Source organism: Ammodytes marinus, assembly GCF_949987685.1.
Source record: "Ammodytes marinus genome assembly, chromosome: 13".
Lineage (NCBI taxonomy): Eukaryota > Metazoa > Chordata > Actinopteri > Uranoscopiformes > Ammodytidae > Ammodytes > Ammodytes marinus.
Genome location: NC_137217.1, coordinates 20,442,854 through 20,458,343, shown reverse-complemented (window position 1 = coordinate 20,458,343; position 15,490 = coordinate 20,442,854). Strand labels below are relative to the sequence as shown.

At 40.3% G+C, this 15,490-nt stretch overlaps 2 protein-coding genes across 4 annotated transcripts in view; both read right to left on the bottom strand.

Moving 5' to 3' along the window:
- Nucleotides 1-4,279, bottom strand: part of LOC307259437 (threonine--tRNA ligase 1, cytoplasmic-like) — a gene marked incomplete at its 5' end in the record, with an annotated part of 41,555 nt that extends 37,276 nt beyond the window's left edge. For both annotated transcript variants that reach the window (XR_013845159.1, XM_080039275.1), the window contains one exon: nt 4,084-4,279. Coding sequence is in view for 1 of the 2 variants with exons in the window: in XM_080039275.1 (XP_079895401.1) it covers nt 4,084-4,279 (196 nt within the window). The remainder of the gene's footprint in view (nt 1-4,083) is intronic.
- Nucleotides 4,280-4,499: 220 nt separating this feature from the next.
- On the bottom strand, nt 4,500-15,405 carry prpf3 (PRP3 pre-mRNA processing factor 3 homolog (yeast)). 2 transcript variants are annotated; one of them, XM_080040213.1, is made up of 17 exons: nt 15,267-15,405; nt 14,668-14,821; nt 13,938-14,068; nt 12,617-12,784; nt 9,678-9,767; nt 9,281-9,561; nt 9,056-9,174; nt 8,778-8,965; nt 8,474-8,640; nt 8,201-8,283; nt 7,873-8,016; nt 7,679-7,778; nt 7,477-7,590; nt 7,266-7,384; nt 5,436-5,513; nt 5,286-5,341; nt 4,500-5,171 (listed from the first exon to the last, which is right to left on the bottom strand). In XM_080040213.1, exons 2-17 carry the CDS (start codon nt 14,810-14,812, stop codon nt 5,022-5,024), a joined length of 2,133 nt encoding a protein of 710 aa, XP_079896339.1. In that variant the 5' UTR covers nt 14,813-14,821; nt 15,267-15,405; the 3' UTR covers nt 4,500-5,021. The 2 variants fall into 2 exon arrangements, with proteins under 2 accessions (XP_079896339.1, XP_079896340.1); XM_080040214.1 differs by lacking the exon at nt 15,267-15,405 and adding an exon at nt 15,075-15,163.
- Between the last annotated feature and the right edge of the window lie 85 nt (nt 15,406-15,490).

Sequence of the window (15,490 nt, the reverse complement as noted above, 5' to 3'; positions counted from 1 at the left end):
AGGGCTTCAATTCTCCCACAATTTAAACTATGTACCAAGTGGCATTTGTTTCCAATATTTACTTTATACTTATGAAACTGTTGATAAGTCTTAGCCTAAGTAATTACCAGTAATACATTCCCACAGAATAGAAAAAAATAATACTCTGATTAACAAAGTCAGCAACCAATACAAACCAAATAATTATATTAAAGCTTGAATAAAAACATATGCCTCCATCAAGCACTAGCAACATCTGAACCATCTTCCTGCATTAACAAGCACCAAGGCCAAAAGCACAAAATTTGGTCGCTTTCTTGTTTTTTTCGAGAACAGCCGAGAGGCCTGTTACAATCTTTACATTTAGACTGGAGAGTTCAATGGTTCAGTAGGTTTTAGAAACCAGTCAGTTTACTAATTCCCCTGGCCAACATAAATTCAGAAAAGCAACATCAGAAATATAACTCATCATGAGTGGGAACGTCTTAAAACAAAGCGTGGAATAATTTCACAGAACACAAATAAGTGAAGACATAGCCAATAAACTCATGATATTGTAATCTAAGCGCACAAGCAAACACACTGTGTTACCTTATAACAGGGGTGGCCAACCCGCGGCTCGCGAGCTGCATGCGGCTCTTTGCCCAGCTTCGTGCGGCTCTTCAGTTCATATCAAATTATGTGATTATAATTATTATTATTATTTTTTTATAGGGGAAGGTGGGGTGATTTGTGCAACTTTTTACTCAAAGTGATTTTAAAGTGAGGCCTTGACAGTTATGTCTCCAACTCAAATATGTATATATATTTCAGGATGTTGTGCATCCCTGGCAATAAAAACTTTGGATCTGGAATAAACTGTTTAAGAAATATAGCTTTCGGAAAAAAAGTTGTCTTGTCGCACAAATCACCCCACGTAGTGGGGTGATTTGTGCGTCATTGTGTCACAATGACAAAGTCACCATCATCATCTTTCTGGCCATCTGAACTCTCATCAGTGGTGTCGTTAAGTGGAATTGAGATGTCACTCTCTTCTGAGCTACTGTAGACAATCACTTTCTTTTGGTGACCAGCGTATACAGCCATGCCACTGGCACAACTCTCAGAAATGTACTTTGCACTAGTTGCTCCGTGCTTGTGGAACCAACTGCCACCTGACAAATGTGATTCCCCCTACATTTCTGCCTTTAAATCAAGGCTCAAAACCCATATGTACACCCTGGTGTTTCCTCCCCATTAACCTCTGCACTACTTACTTACCTCTGCACTACTATCTGTGTTTATGTGGATGTATGGGCTTTACGTCTTTTATTTTGGTTATTGTTATTTTACCTTCATTGTAAAACCTACTGAATGCACTATGTACAGCACTTTGGACAGTGCAAACTGTCATAAATGTGCTTTTATAAATACATTTTACTTACTTACTTACTTATAACTCACCCAGGCCCTTGCGCACAAATCACCCCATCCCCAGAATTTTGGATAATAGGCATGATGCAGCAATTTAGGGTTGACATTGTGCTAACTATATAGACTCAAAGTGTAGCATACCAAAGCACTAAAACATGTGTCAAATGTTTTCAAACGTGTCTATAATTGTTCAGACACAATAATCAAAAAACCTTGATCATGGAAATTTTACTTTGAAAGGCAAAACACAGTTTTTTGAGCTTAAATGTGCTTATATCTTATTCCTTGTGTCTCCCTTCTTTACAGGATGAGTCAAATGGATGGCTCTTCTTAAATATGTGGTCACATTTCCAATTTCTTCCACGGTTTTCTAGAAACAAGGGGTTTTGCAACTTCCAAAATGCACAAATCACCCCACCTTCCCCTATATACTTTTTTTTTGTGTGGGCCTATGTGTGTGCATGTTCGCAAACGTTTCATGCGGCTCTTACGTTCGTTTTACATGCTGTCTATTATTTAATTTTTTATTTTATTAATGTGTAGGCCCTATGTGTATGCCTGTTCGCAAATGTTTAATTGAGGACGCAACATAACGTTCGCAAACGTTTGGTGCGGACGCAACATAAAACTGCCCGCTCAGCTTGGAGGGAGGTTTTCCGTGAGTAAACTATTTGTGTCAAGTTCGCTCCGAAACAGAGTGGGAGAGTTCATATTTTTTGTTGAACGTTATGCCAAGCCATTGTGCCTTATATGCCAGGTGTCATTTGCGCATTTCAAGGCTTCAAATCTTCAGCGCCACTTCAGCTCTCTCCATGCTAAAAGTAAGTCCCACAAAGCAACATGCATAATAAGAGAAAAACGCTATTTTAAATTGTTATATTTTTGTTTGTGGACTTGGTTGAACTGAGAGTTTGTGTGTGAGGCAGTGCACACAATGTTCATTGTTGAAAATGACTGCCCTGTCGTCTTTAGTCCAGTCCTGTCATTATCACAGGGGCGGCCTTAACGATCTGGGGGCCCGTTTCAAGTCCTAGTGTGGGGGCCCGTTTTTTTTTTTTTTTTTTAAATAAATAAAAGTCTCTGACTGGTTGGCCACCCCTGCCCTATAATGTCATTAATTTGTCTACAGGACCTGTACTTGACAATGGCAACCATAGGTACTACCTAGGATCACATCTAATCCCAGGAGTAAAGTTGGACTTCTTAACACCATTGCAGTATTTCAAGTTTGTACCCAGAACTCACAATTCACGTGTAAACCAGAGCTATATGGAGGCCTAATTTTACTGCAGTAAAATTAGGCCTGGGTGCTGTGTTGTACTGTCTTAATTACATTACAGCTATCCTAACACCGGACTGGTGCCATGTAGCTAAAAGGTTATTTATATACAGGCAAACTGTCAAATGTAACATATAACAGAATAATATAGTCTGGTCTGGACAAATGCACAATGAATTTGAATTAAAAATATGGCCCAAAACTTCATTACTTGATTCACTTGATAGTTGCAACTAGGTGACTATTAAAACACATTTTGAATGAAAACAAGTTTTTAAAGTAGAGACAAATAAGTTTACGAAAAGTTTGTGGAAATATTTAGAGGATGTTAGTGTAAACAATGATTTACTATTCGACACCGACATATAGCCGTTTTTAACTTGGTGTGTTCGCCTCACTGGCACCTTGTTCTACTGGTGTCCTGCTTAATAAAAGAACAGTATATAAAAAAGGAAAAATATAAATTATATGATGGTAGCTTGGCCCTCTACCGTTACCGTATCCAACCAACCAATTCTACATAAAATCATAGCCACTGCATCACTATATCACAATATAAGAACAATTTTTGAATGACCACCACAACCTCAGAGAAAAAAAACTCAAACTGCTTTGGGTTAGAGACAATTTTGCATTAAAATTTGGTCCATTTGAAGAAACTAAGATGTAGGCCTGCTTCATTGTTTTGGCATGTCATCAAATCATATTTCAGGTCATTCAAAATACACACCAAAATGCCATTATCATTATTAACATTTTTCACTTGCATACATTTAAGTTCATGCAATGATGATCTGCGTGATGTTAATGAGGCATTTGTAAATTATAAAAAAAAAATTTAATTATTTATTTTTCGAATTGCAACGTCAGAACATTTTTTATTTTTAGTCTTAGCATGTGTAATTTTTTTGCCGGATTCATTTAAGTTATTTAATAGCCTACCAAATAGGGCATTATTTTAGACTCGTTTATGTGATAAACTTTTTTAACGAGCTTTAGGAACACTGCACACAAATTTAAGCCCCGACTTAAGTGGACATGAACTAACATCTAGCTTAACATATTTTAACTAACCTTTATCACAAGAGTTCATTTTTAGAGATAAGAAGGGAAGTGTATGGCGTATCTTCGACAGTGAACCCCGGGAGGCCTAACTGTAAACACTGCTAACGGTGAGTTTAGCATAGCATTAGCGGCTAATTTCAAGTGGCGATAACAACGCCATCATTTCAAACATGCAGTCGATAAATTACAAAATTACAAAAATACAATTCACTGTTAATCAACACTGTTTTGGTAGCATTGCACTTCGCAGAAATGTACCACAATTTGAGTCACCAGTTTGAGTTTTGCCGAAGCAGAAATGGATTTGAATTAGCTAAAATGAGCTAGACGGCGGGTTAGCTACTCACATTTCTTGAGCCACTTCATCCAGTAGCGAACGACAAGGCCGTGGTGCTTTTTATTTTCAATGCACCAGGTCGAGAGTCCCTGTATTGCCTCCATAGTGTTGGATACTCCTTGAAACCGGCGGTCCAAAGAGGCTTCCAGAGCAGCGTTGGAGCTTCGTGCTCCGTGGCCGACTGCAGCCCCAGACCCGGCGGCCATGTTTCTGCTGATCACTGTACTGCTGCTGCAGCGGATCAAGAAACTAATGCAATGAGGACTACCGGGGAAACACGCCCCCGTGCTTTACTATAAGACATAGCTTTATTTAAACATGAAAGTCACTGCACAAAACCCAGCTTTAAACCGCGTAATGTCTTGCGTTAAAGAAATTTAGATGTAAGTGAGCTCAATTTACGGAAGAAAACAGGAAACAAGGCGGTTACATTTTGAAGTTTATTTAAGGCTGTGACTGTAACGAACTTTCCCTTCTGCGGAATTTATCTGTAATGACTACAATTAAGTCTCATAACCATAGTAGTGCAGCCATTCACTGATGTGATGTGTATTTTACTCAAACGGGGAATAATATCATTGTACATTGAGGGGTTTCATCACCAAAGTCATGTCAGACATTTTTCATCATCGCATTAAGCTCTTGGGTAAATTAATTTAGATCACACAGTGTAATCTGTCAGATTGTATTCAATAACATAACACAATACCTTGAGAGAATAGCCTACAACCAAAGGGATGAACACTGACTGACACACACACACACTCTTGCAAAAACATCCTCACAGGTTTATATTTCCTCTTTGTCTTTATTCAAGTCTCTTGATTATGTCCTTCCATCTGTATATCCCCAGTTGAAGCCAGCCAGTCGGTAATGAGGGCTGACTGGCTGTGAGGCTGTGTAGAAGTGGGTTGCTGACTAAAACACTACATGCTCTCCGGGTAGGTTTCAGTCATCTGTGCCGTCCAACACACTCTTGCTGAGAGCTAGATCCCAGTACTGTTCTGTGCCGTGCTTCTTGAAGTGTTCTCTGGCCATGTTCTCCGTTGGGCACTGCTTGAACTTCATGTCCCCAAAACTACGATCTTTAGCTGTGCCCTGGAGAACAAAGAGGAAATATCAGACTTGTAATGAGATGAAAAACAAAACAAAATAAAGCAAATTAATTATACAGGGTTCCACATCAGTCTGTAGTAGAATATGAGCACTCACCTCCCATATCAACCAGCACTTGTTGTTCCTTTTTGTGTCATCATCAGCATCTGGGTCTAATTCAGATTTAAAGATAAAAATGTCAGTACACCTGAAATGAGTAAAATGCTTTATGACTATCACAAGCCTCAAAAGTCAAGCCACTCTTACCATCTCTTTTGCTGTTATGTTCTTCCCATTTGATCCGGCTTAACATCAGCTTCTTGAACTTTTTCTGTGATTTAGGACCTAAAACGAATGAGAATTTAGATTCAATGTGACTTTATTATCCCACCTCTTTAATTTCTCAAGGATAACAGAATATAAAACCTTGTAGAACCTCACAAAAAAGCCTTGTAGGATTGCAGATATACATTTTTTTACAAGAACAATAAGCATGTAGTTTTTCATGAAGAAAATGAAAAGAACTATGAATTACACAAGTATCTTCATCATACACTTATTGTTACATAACACACCCAAAGATACCCCATACCCCACTCATGCATCCATAGCTTTCTCTCTTCTGCAACCCCACAGTGAAAACCCAACAAAGTGACATAACATTATAATATGCAGTTATTGTTGTCTATAAATCATTTGTTTGATACAGCTTTCTGTACTTTTAATGTTTTAATTCAATACAGACATTTTTTTATTTTGAGAGCAAACAGCAAAGTGTTGATCAGTTGTCATTAAATAATTACATGTCAATGTTTTTCAAAACATTTGGGAGAATAAACCAAATAGCAGATATGTGGATTTAAATAGTATAAAGTTTAAATAAAGTTATGACACCTGTATTAAGCACACACAGACAACATTCCTGATGAAAAAGATTCAAATAGTTATTGACCAACCCAAAAGGAAGTTTATAGTTGATCATCAAAATCTCTCAATTTCATAATGAAGAATATTGATTAGTGTTAAATGTCAGAACTTCAGACATCAGAAAGATTCAAAAAAGACAAATTGAACTGGGCTTTGACAGGTTTGATTTTGGTGCTTCTTACGCGCCCCACACACATCCTGCGTCTACCTCTGGAGCGCGTCGCGTTACCTTACTGCTGCCTCTCTCGGACTTTTCTCGGACACACATGCAACGTCTCAGCAGCTGCTGCTGCAGCGCTGCTTCTAAAAGCCCTATCTTTCTACATAGAGTTTTCATAGATAATTCCCATTAAAAATGAAGTTCTTTCATGTCATCTATGATGCATATGATTTATATTGAGTCTGGACAGTAATCCGTGCGCCCCATTGCCATTTTTTTTCTTTTTTTTGCCATATTTTCGCTTGTTGGAAGTTTTATTTTGAAGGGGACACACCAGGAAATGGTGAAACTACAGCGAAAGCTGCCAGTATGAAGTCAATATGACTCTCAGCAGAGTATTTCAAAAATCACTTTACTGATTTATACGGGAGAGAGAGAGGGGGGTGTGGTCGGGGAAGAAGAAGGCCGTAGACACAGATAGAGCAACGGAAAACTGTTGCGCTCATCATGATCTTTTTTATTTCTTCACTATATTGGATCTCTATATGTGTCATTTATCCAAAAATGAAATGCCAGAACTAATTGAAAATTAGGTTATAAATCCCTCGGATTTTGATTGCACAATTAAATCGTGAAATAAAGGGATTATTCGCGTATACGACTGAGGGATGTTTTATTTTGAAATAAACACACCGGGTAAACGTGTAACTAGAGTGAATGCTGCTGGTATGACTGTCAGCAGAGTATTTCTCTATCAGTTAAAGCACAGAGACGCGAGAGAGACGCGCTGCTCTCAGAAAAAAATAGGCGAGCCTCCTGAGGTGAAGGGGAGCGTCGCTGCAGACGTGCCTCCGACGCGCCTCCGACGCGCCTCAGCAGTGCGTCTGAGGTTGGATGTGTGCTCGCTCTACGTTGATTTCACAGTCTGTGACCAAAAGTCAGACGCAGACGCGAGGTAGACGCGCAGTAGAGGTAGGATGTGTGTGGGGCGCGTTAGAGTTGTCCCTTACCTCCCTCCACCACAACAAGGTTGATGTCTCTGTGCAGAACTACTGTACCCGTCAGGTACAGCTGGTTGGCATTGGCCTCCACTTTAAACTTCTTGGCAGGATTATGCAGGTTGCGGATCCTGAACAGAAAAGGTAAGGTGCCTAAATTAAGACCTGCTTCAATGTTGCGACAAAAACACTCAGCATGCACTCTCTCCCTACATATGCACACCTGTACACTGCAATGTGAACACCATTTGTGAGGTCTTCTTTTAACTTCTTGACCTTCTTCTCTTTCCTCTGCTCTGTTGTGAGTTTGCGGGCTGCGTTGGCCTCCTCATGAACCCTGCAAAGAGGGAAGCACAGAAAAGCTTAAAACTCAAAAAATATTCATAGTAATGCAAGAAATGAGGTGAGGTTGATGTGTTACTTACTTCTGTCTTTTGGCCATCTGTGCTCTGACGTGGGCCTCTACCTTCGTGGGGTCCTGAACAGCCTCAGTCCCCAGCACTCTCATCAGGTTGGAGATGCGTACTTAGAAAAATTAAAAAAAAAAAAAACCCTCAGTGACATTCCCTATAGAACGTATTTTTTTTGTAGTAGTAGTAATATTAATGTGTGTTGGTACCTTTGGGCTCTGGTGGAGGCATCAGTCCCAGACGAACCTTCTCTTGAACTTCTTTTTGACCCTCTCTTCGTGTCTGTCTTCTCAGTTTCTTCTGTTCTTTCTTTGTTAGATATACGCCCAGAGTTACTGCCTTATCTGTGTCGACTGAGTAAGAAAACAGACATTATAAATATTACAACCATTCCAGCAAATTGTTATGGTAGTAAGGAAATAAATACCATTAAGAGAGTTTATAGAGTGTAATGGCTTGTAGACAGGGTAAAGATGTATAATGAATTCCAAATATAGAGCAAGCACATACAAAATACTGCTCACTTAATACACTTACCTGGAGGGCTAATTTGGGCAGGGTGTTCTACCAGGTTGGTCACACCAAAGAGCTCAAACTCTTCAAAATTGGTGTCGGATGATCTTTATACGATAAGGAGGAAATACATGACAGTTAACTACAGTGGGTTGATAGTACAAACTGCATTATTTGTTATACAAAACAAAAAAAATCTAGGTATTCTACAGCTTCACCATGATGGTTGTAATGTATGAAGGATGGTTTTGACAGTGTTTTAAGTGTTCAGTTCCTGGGTGAGCTGTAGTTTCTTACATATCCACGTTGGAGGGCAGGATGAATGAGTCCCACCACTCAATGTTAGGCACCTCTCCATCTCCAATCTCTTTTCTTGGGGCAAACAGTGCCAGCTTGGTGGACGCCTGGATTCCTGTCTTCTTTGCTGCCTGGGCAATCTCATTCTGCAACCTTTCCAGCTGGGCCTGTTTGGGGGCAAGATCAAACACAGGAGGGACAAAACAAACCGAGTTAATTTAACCATGTTTAAATTGTTTGTCTATTCCAAATATCTAGGCTGAGATAACAGCTGATGACCACCAGTTTAGAAGTTAATTCCAACCTTAGTTCTAATTCTCTGGGCAATCTTCTCAAAGCGCCCCTGCTCGTGAAATTTGAAGGCTTTGCGAGGTCGTAGTGCTGGTGTAATAAACACACGTTGGTCGAAGTAAGACGTAGACTCCAAGTCTTCACCAGGCTTCTCCTTCAGCTGCTGACGGAACTGCTCCCGCTTCACCGCCCGAATGTTCGCTTCAGAGACAGACGAAAATGTATTGGAGAACACCAAAGCGAAAAAATTAAGATTGTGTGTGAACAAGTATAAGACCACTGTACACATACCTTTCAGTGTGGGCATGCGATGTGTGAGTTCAACCTCTTTGCCACTGGCATCTACAGTCCTTCCCAGGTCATCCAGAATAAGAGGCGTTGGCTTGTTCACCTCCTTGATTTCTACTTTCCTATAAAAAGCCAATCAAAAAGCAATGCATTTTTGCCACATCAACAAATACAAATTACTCTCCAAGTTTTTCCCTTTCATTTTTGATATACTGTAATTTAACTCACGGTGGGGCAATTCCCATTGCATGTAAATTAGCTAGTGCCACTAGGTTGTGAGGCCCAGTGTTCCCCAAGGCTCCGAGGATACCGGGTTTCATTGCTAACTGGGACTGAATGCGGGCCTGGAGATCAGCAGCCTTGCGGGCCTTCTCGATAGCATCATTCATAAAGCTGGCAGCCTGGGAGGGGGCGATAGATGAGCCACCACCTGAAGATGCTGAATTGCCAAGAAGCCGGGAGACTGGAGGGCTTTCCATTTGTGACTGTGACATGGGAAGGGACATCCGCTAAAGTCAGAGCGAAATAAGAATGGTGTTATATTGAATGCAATGCCTGAAATTATTGATGCATGTCTTTCAGCATACTAAGTCTTGAAATAATAAAAGTATTATTAATGTCTTACTGTTGAAGCAGGAGTAGGAGGAGAAGTGATTGTTAGTTGTTTCTTCCGTTCTTCTATTTGTTTTGTGGCTGCCTCCATCATCTGTTTGATCTAATAATACAGAGAACAGGTTAGTGAATGGAGGAAGTTTATCATAAACTCAAAACAACTTATGTAGGGCCCTATGATTTCCGCGATAACGAAAACACGGACGGAATCAAGGAATCGGGCAATAAAAACGGAATCTGCTTGTTAACACGGAATGTCACGGAATTCGCCATTATTTTGGTGAAATTCAATTTCCAAGGCAAAGGGAAAAAACACGGTTGAAATTAAAGCAGAACTAGGGAGGAATTTTGGTTTGGCGACATCTAAAGACCAAACTACTGCCGTGAAAAGTAGAGCCTGGCTGCAGGTAATGTAACACACGGCGCCAAACCCCTTTCACAAATATGTCTATTAAATGTTTACTTATGAATGTATCCATGTACGTAACTCTGACATGTACATAACTTAATTTATTGTTAATGATATGGTCTGTTTATAAATTCGGCATATGATTAAAGTATCTAAAAGCACGTCATCATGTTAAACCTTTACTGTTTTGAAGTTATTAATGCCACTCGCCAGGGTTCGACATAACGTATAGCCCGATGGCCCGGGGCCAGTAAAATCATATGCAGGGCAAGTTGATTGGCCAGTCACTGTCCCGCCCGGGCCAGTGACTGGCCAATCACAGTTCAGTATCTTTTTGTAGACTACCTTTTTTGTAGACTATCATGGTTCATTGAAATGCGCGTTGAGAGTCGTAATGAAAGCAGTGTTTATTTAAGACTCAATATAATAAACCTAATATTAAATATATTTTTTAATGGACAACCGATGCGTGGGCGTTTTGACAGGTGGAGCAAGAAGCGGGTGCACTCTCGCTCCGTTGGCAGAGCTGCCTACCGTCCGCCTGCGAGTCGACAAATCAATCGACTTGCTTTGCCCCCTTTCTTTCTTCCCACAGCAGAGGTTGAGGTGCAGAAAGTGATAACTGCGCTTTTCCTTTATCTGCCACCGTAATGTTACAGTATTTGCATACAAGCCCCAATGGTAATACAAATGAGAGGCGTTATTTAAACGCTGTGAATGCGTCTCCGGTGATTGTGTCGGTTGTAGACAGAAACGAACGGAGGGACTCCGCTCACTGTACAGTTCCTATAGTCGCGCAGTTTGGCACTGTGTTTTCAGGCTCGAGACATTCAATCAAATCGCGGAAGTCTTTCCCATTGAAATCGCTAACGGGGAGAATATCCCCGGTTATTATTTTAGCCACAAACCACAGTTCATCTGCGCGGCGGCTCACTCGCTGGCGAGATCACACGGTGAAACGCTGCTGTGATCGGACGAACGCATTGTGTGTTTCTAAGGTGATTTAACGTCATAGTCTCAGACGAGCGTTTAACTTATGCTGCATATTTTGCACTGCATTGTTTTTTATCAATAGTTTGAAAAAATGGTCCCACACCGGACTCTTATGTGAAGCTGACACTTCATGGAGAAGTGACACTCCTGCAGCGCGCTCACGACCAGACGTGAACTCACATACACGGTGAAATATCCCATTAAAAAAACGGCATAACCCCCTGATTTTCGTATTTCTATTCTATTTTTAAAGTCAACTTGAGCGCAAGTGGAAAACCGGTCATTCGGTCGACACATTCACATCCCTAATGCATATAGAGAAAGTAAAAAACAGCCTACCACACCACAAAGAATGATCAGACCTTCATCTCTTATTTTTTTTTTATGTTTGAACATGACTTCTGCAGGTGAACTATTCATTAAACTGCCCAAATTCAAGAATAAAAACAATCAAAAATCATAAAATCAAACTACTGGACTTTAAAATACTGGCCGACTCTTTCAACATACTTTCAGTTGTAGGCTTCTAATTCAATATGTTTGCCTGGTTTTATATTATGTGTATGAGCAATATCAACATTTCATATAATTAACTAAAATAAAAATAACCAAATCTAAAGGGAATATCTATACTGTTACAGTATAGATATTCCCTTTAGATCTGGTTATCTTTCTTTATTTTTCTAATACAGGTATTATAATTATTGACACTAAATTATGAAGAAAAAAAAAGTGTGTGCAGGGCCAGTGAAAATATACAAGGGGCCAGTAAAACTCAGATCCACTGGCCCGGCGGGCCAGTAGGAAAAAAAAGTTATGTTGAACCCTGCTCGCTCCCGCAGATACACAGCACAGGGAGGTCTTATATTCAGCCATTGCTAAAGGGAGTGTTGTATTATGGAACGGCCGCTGTGGTACGAAATTCCAGTCTCAACAAGTTTCCTACACGCAATTATAACTCTAGCGTCTACAACAGCCCGTTGTTTTCATGTAGTGTAACTTGTGTAATGTGTTACATTATTCAGCTGTTGCCGTGATGTCGGCTAACGCTGATGCTAATGATAACTAGCTCTCCGTCGCACAATAGACTGTAGGTTGGTGTTGCAGCCCGCTGTTAGAAAGCCTGTCCAATATTCACTCTAGTCCAGCTTCTTGCAAGGTTAATAAGGACTTTATTATTTATGTAAAAATAATATTTAATGTTTCACTTGAAGCACAAAATGAATGGCTTTATCTTCTGTTATAGCCTATACCCAACAAATTTGTTTTTTCGCTTTTTTTAAGCACTAAAAACAGTGCAATGTTGTGATGTATTTTAAATTTAGCCTTATATCTGATTAAATTGTTAGAATATTATTTGTTCGCAATAATTAGACACTCGTTCTGATGACGAAATGAGTGTTACTTGTAAAAAAACGGAAATCATGAGATTAAAACGGAAAAAACGGAATTTGTGAAAAAATAAAACGGAATTTGGAAAAAAATAAAACGGATTTCATAGGGCCCTACTTATGGTGGAAATTTCTGTCGCATAGAAAATCATCTCATACCTGCATTTTGGTGAGCATGCCGGGGCTCTCGGTTGGAGGAGCAGGTATGACCTCTGGCTCTTCCACCTCCTGGAAGCGAGGGACACGTTTCCGCTTTGGGGCCGCAACTTCTCCTGGGTCCGGAGATACTCGCACGGCACCAGGCTCAGACTCGTCACCAAACACATCCTACAAACAAACCAGCAAGTATCACATGTCAGCATTAAGCCAAAAATAAATGTTTTTAAACATTAGAATTATCCAAAATAATGTTATGCTTGTCAATAACCCACAGAAAATGTTGTACATGTTTCTTTAGAGTAATCGGACTAAGCAGTTGTTATGGACATTAGGGCTTTAACTCTTGCCCAGAAATCATATTTGAAGTTAGTTTGTTTATTAATATTCAAATATCTTTTAATAATATTTTGACCATTAAATGCCTTCAGTAAGTAAATTTGTTGCGCCTCTCTGTTTAAATGCGTCTGCTTGTTGTTGCGGAACTGGGGCGAGTGTGACGTTCCATAGCCTAAGTTCTAAACATGCGACCATGGTAGCAGTAATGTAAACATTAACCACGGCGGCCTGATGTCCCTTAAAAATCGCCAAAGAAAAGGAACGGCGTATAATCTAGCTGGTTATAAAGTCCGCTGCTCAATCCAAACCCCCACACTTCATTTTCCAGAGTTTATGAGTTCATTTCTACACGGGGGAAATTATTCAATTAATTGGAAAATCTATAGGCTAGGCTAAGCTAGGCTGCGACCGGATCACCGCCGGTATTATTTTCCTGAAGTCTGAGCGTATTTATTTCTGTCTACAGTAACATGACTTCACATACTGTGTGTGTTTGTTTGTGTGCGTGTGGCAGAGGGCTGCCCTCACAAAGAGACTCGCTCACAGCCAACCAGTCACACAGGTGAGGCTCGTAAGTGAGCCGAGTGATTTGTCAGTTCGGCCCCAGTGATGTTGGACTCAGCGTGTAGCGAGATCAACCGACACATCACAGGGACAGTATAGGACGGCCCCCTTACTGCAAGCCCAAGCACTTCTGCTGTCAATTCAACGGCCAGGTTAATTGTAAAATTGTATAATAATGCCCATACCAGGTTCGAATATTAAGGGCTGCCTAATATTCGTTCGAATATTGATCTATTTTTTGATATTGGAATTATATTCGAATAACGAAGTTCGGAGTCAAAGCCCTAATGGACATACTGATTTTCTGACTTCACTTTTGTAACAGCGCATTTCTATTTAGTCACTGTACTATATTGGCAAACTTATGGTAATGATTTAGCTATGCAGTGGCAATACAAAAATGGTGAGGGTGTTTGCTTACCTTAAGGTCTCTTTTGCGGCTCCTGTCTGCTCCTCCTTTATTGCCACGGGCACTGCGGCTTTCCTCCAAAGCTTCAAAGAGGCGTTCCACAAAACCTCCAGCAGAGTCATCAAGAAAGGGACGCAGCTGGTCTAAGGTGGAAATAATTAGAACAAAGCCAGTAGTCCTTTGATCAGTGCCACAATTAAATAATAATCACTTCACCACAGAGCAAAATTACTTGCATGGAAAAAACATGATCTCTGCAACAGGGTTCATACAGCTTAATGCCACTCAGAATGAAATGAAAGTCATTTGGGTATAAATCGTTATTAAAATAGCAAAGTCAGAAAAAAGTGATTTAAAAAGCCTTCCTCCCCATGTTTTGGCATTTTGACGACATTGGTTTAAGACATTTCAATCCAAATTAAGGTCTAATTTTTAGATTCATTTATTCAATTTAAACCTTTTTATGGATCTGTAGGTAGTGGTACCATAGTAAAATAAAATGTGGCAATCTTTTCCTTTGACACTGATGCTAAAGCAAACACTAGTTTTAATTCGGTTAACCTATGGCTGCATTTGCAATGTAAATACGATAAATTACAGTCATGAAAGCTCACAAATCAGAAGGGAGTTACATGTGATCCTCGATTTGTGGTATTGTTGGGTGCAAAACGCATCTAGTCTCAATTAGAATCTTGATTGCAATTGTAATGTATGTGGACAAACAAATGTAAGTTACAGTTACCTATGGTCTTCCTCTTGTCAAGACCCTTTCCAACACAGTGCAAAGCCGCAGTGACCACTGTGGGCTCTGAGAAACCAAGAACCTTCTTCACAGTGCGCTCCACCCATGGCCTCAGCTCCTCCACCTCCTTTTTAGGAAGAGACATCCTCCGATCCTGCAGAACATCATGAGATATACAGCACTTTCAGCATCATCATTCAGTCACACTGAGGAACCATAGTATCACACGCACCTATCCATGAACTGTAGCCCCCCGTCTGGGACTGTGTCAAGACAATCATGTGAAAGTCCCAAATATTGACTACATGAGGGCAACCCCTCCCACACACACTTTGTTTACATGTGCACAAACACATACGTGCAAGAATGTACTCTTAGAAACCAATTAAGTCAGCCCAACAACTTACTTTTGTTTGTCAACTGATAGCTTTAATGTTAGATTGTCTGACATGTGTTAACAAGCAGTAAAACACAAGCTTAACAAGCTAACAACAATTGAATCCGCCAAAACTCTCCGGCTACATGCTAGTTAACGTTAGCACACTGCTCTCTACGAGCTGCCAACATCGCCGAATACGTGCTTTACCGAACTCACAAACCTTTCAATTTCTCCTTTGACTTTTATCAGACCGCTTGCGTTGCAAATGTCAAACTGAAACGAACAAGTTTAAGAAGTGTAACGCACTCAAACCACCAAGTTTTGTGTGAAAACTTTCTGTTTGGTCGCGCCGTTCACACGACGTTTCTAATACAAGACCCGGAACCGGAAATGGACGGTGCTGCTTCTTCGTGACCGGTGCGCGGTTGTTTCCATCAAATGCTC

Bases quoted from the DNA above. Each gene is read 5' to 3' on its own strand.
- prpf3 (XM_080040213.1), bottom strand. From the start codon at position 14,812: ATGTCTCTTCCTAAAAAGGAGGTGGAGGAGCTGAGGCCATGGGTGGAG. The intron at 12,785-13,937 runs GTAAGCAAACAC...GTTTGTTTGTAG, and splicing joins GCCGCAAAAGAGACCTTAAG to GATGTGTTTGGTGACGAGTC. The intron at 8,966-9,055 runs GTATGTGTACAG...CTGTCTCTGAAG, and splicing joins TCGCATGCCCACACTGAAAG to CGAACATTCGGGCGGTGAAG.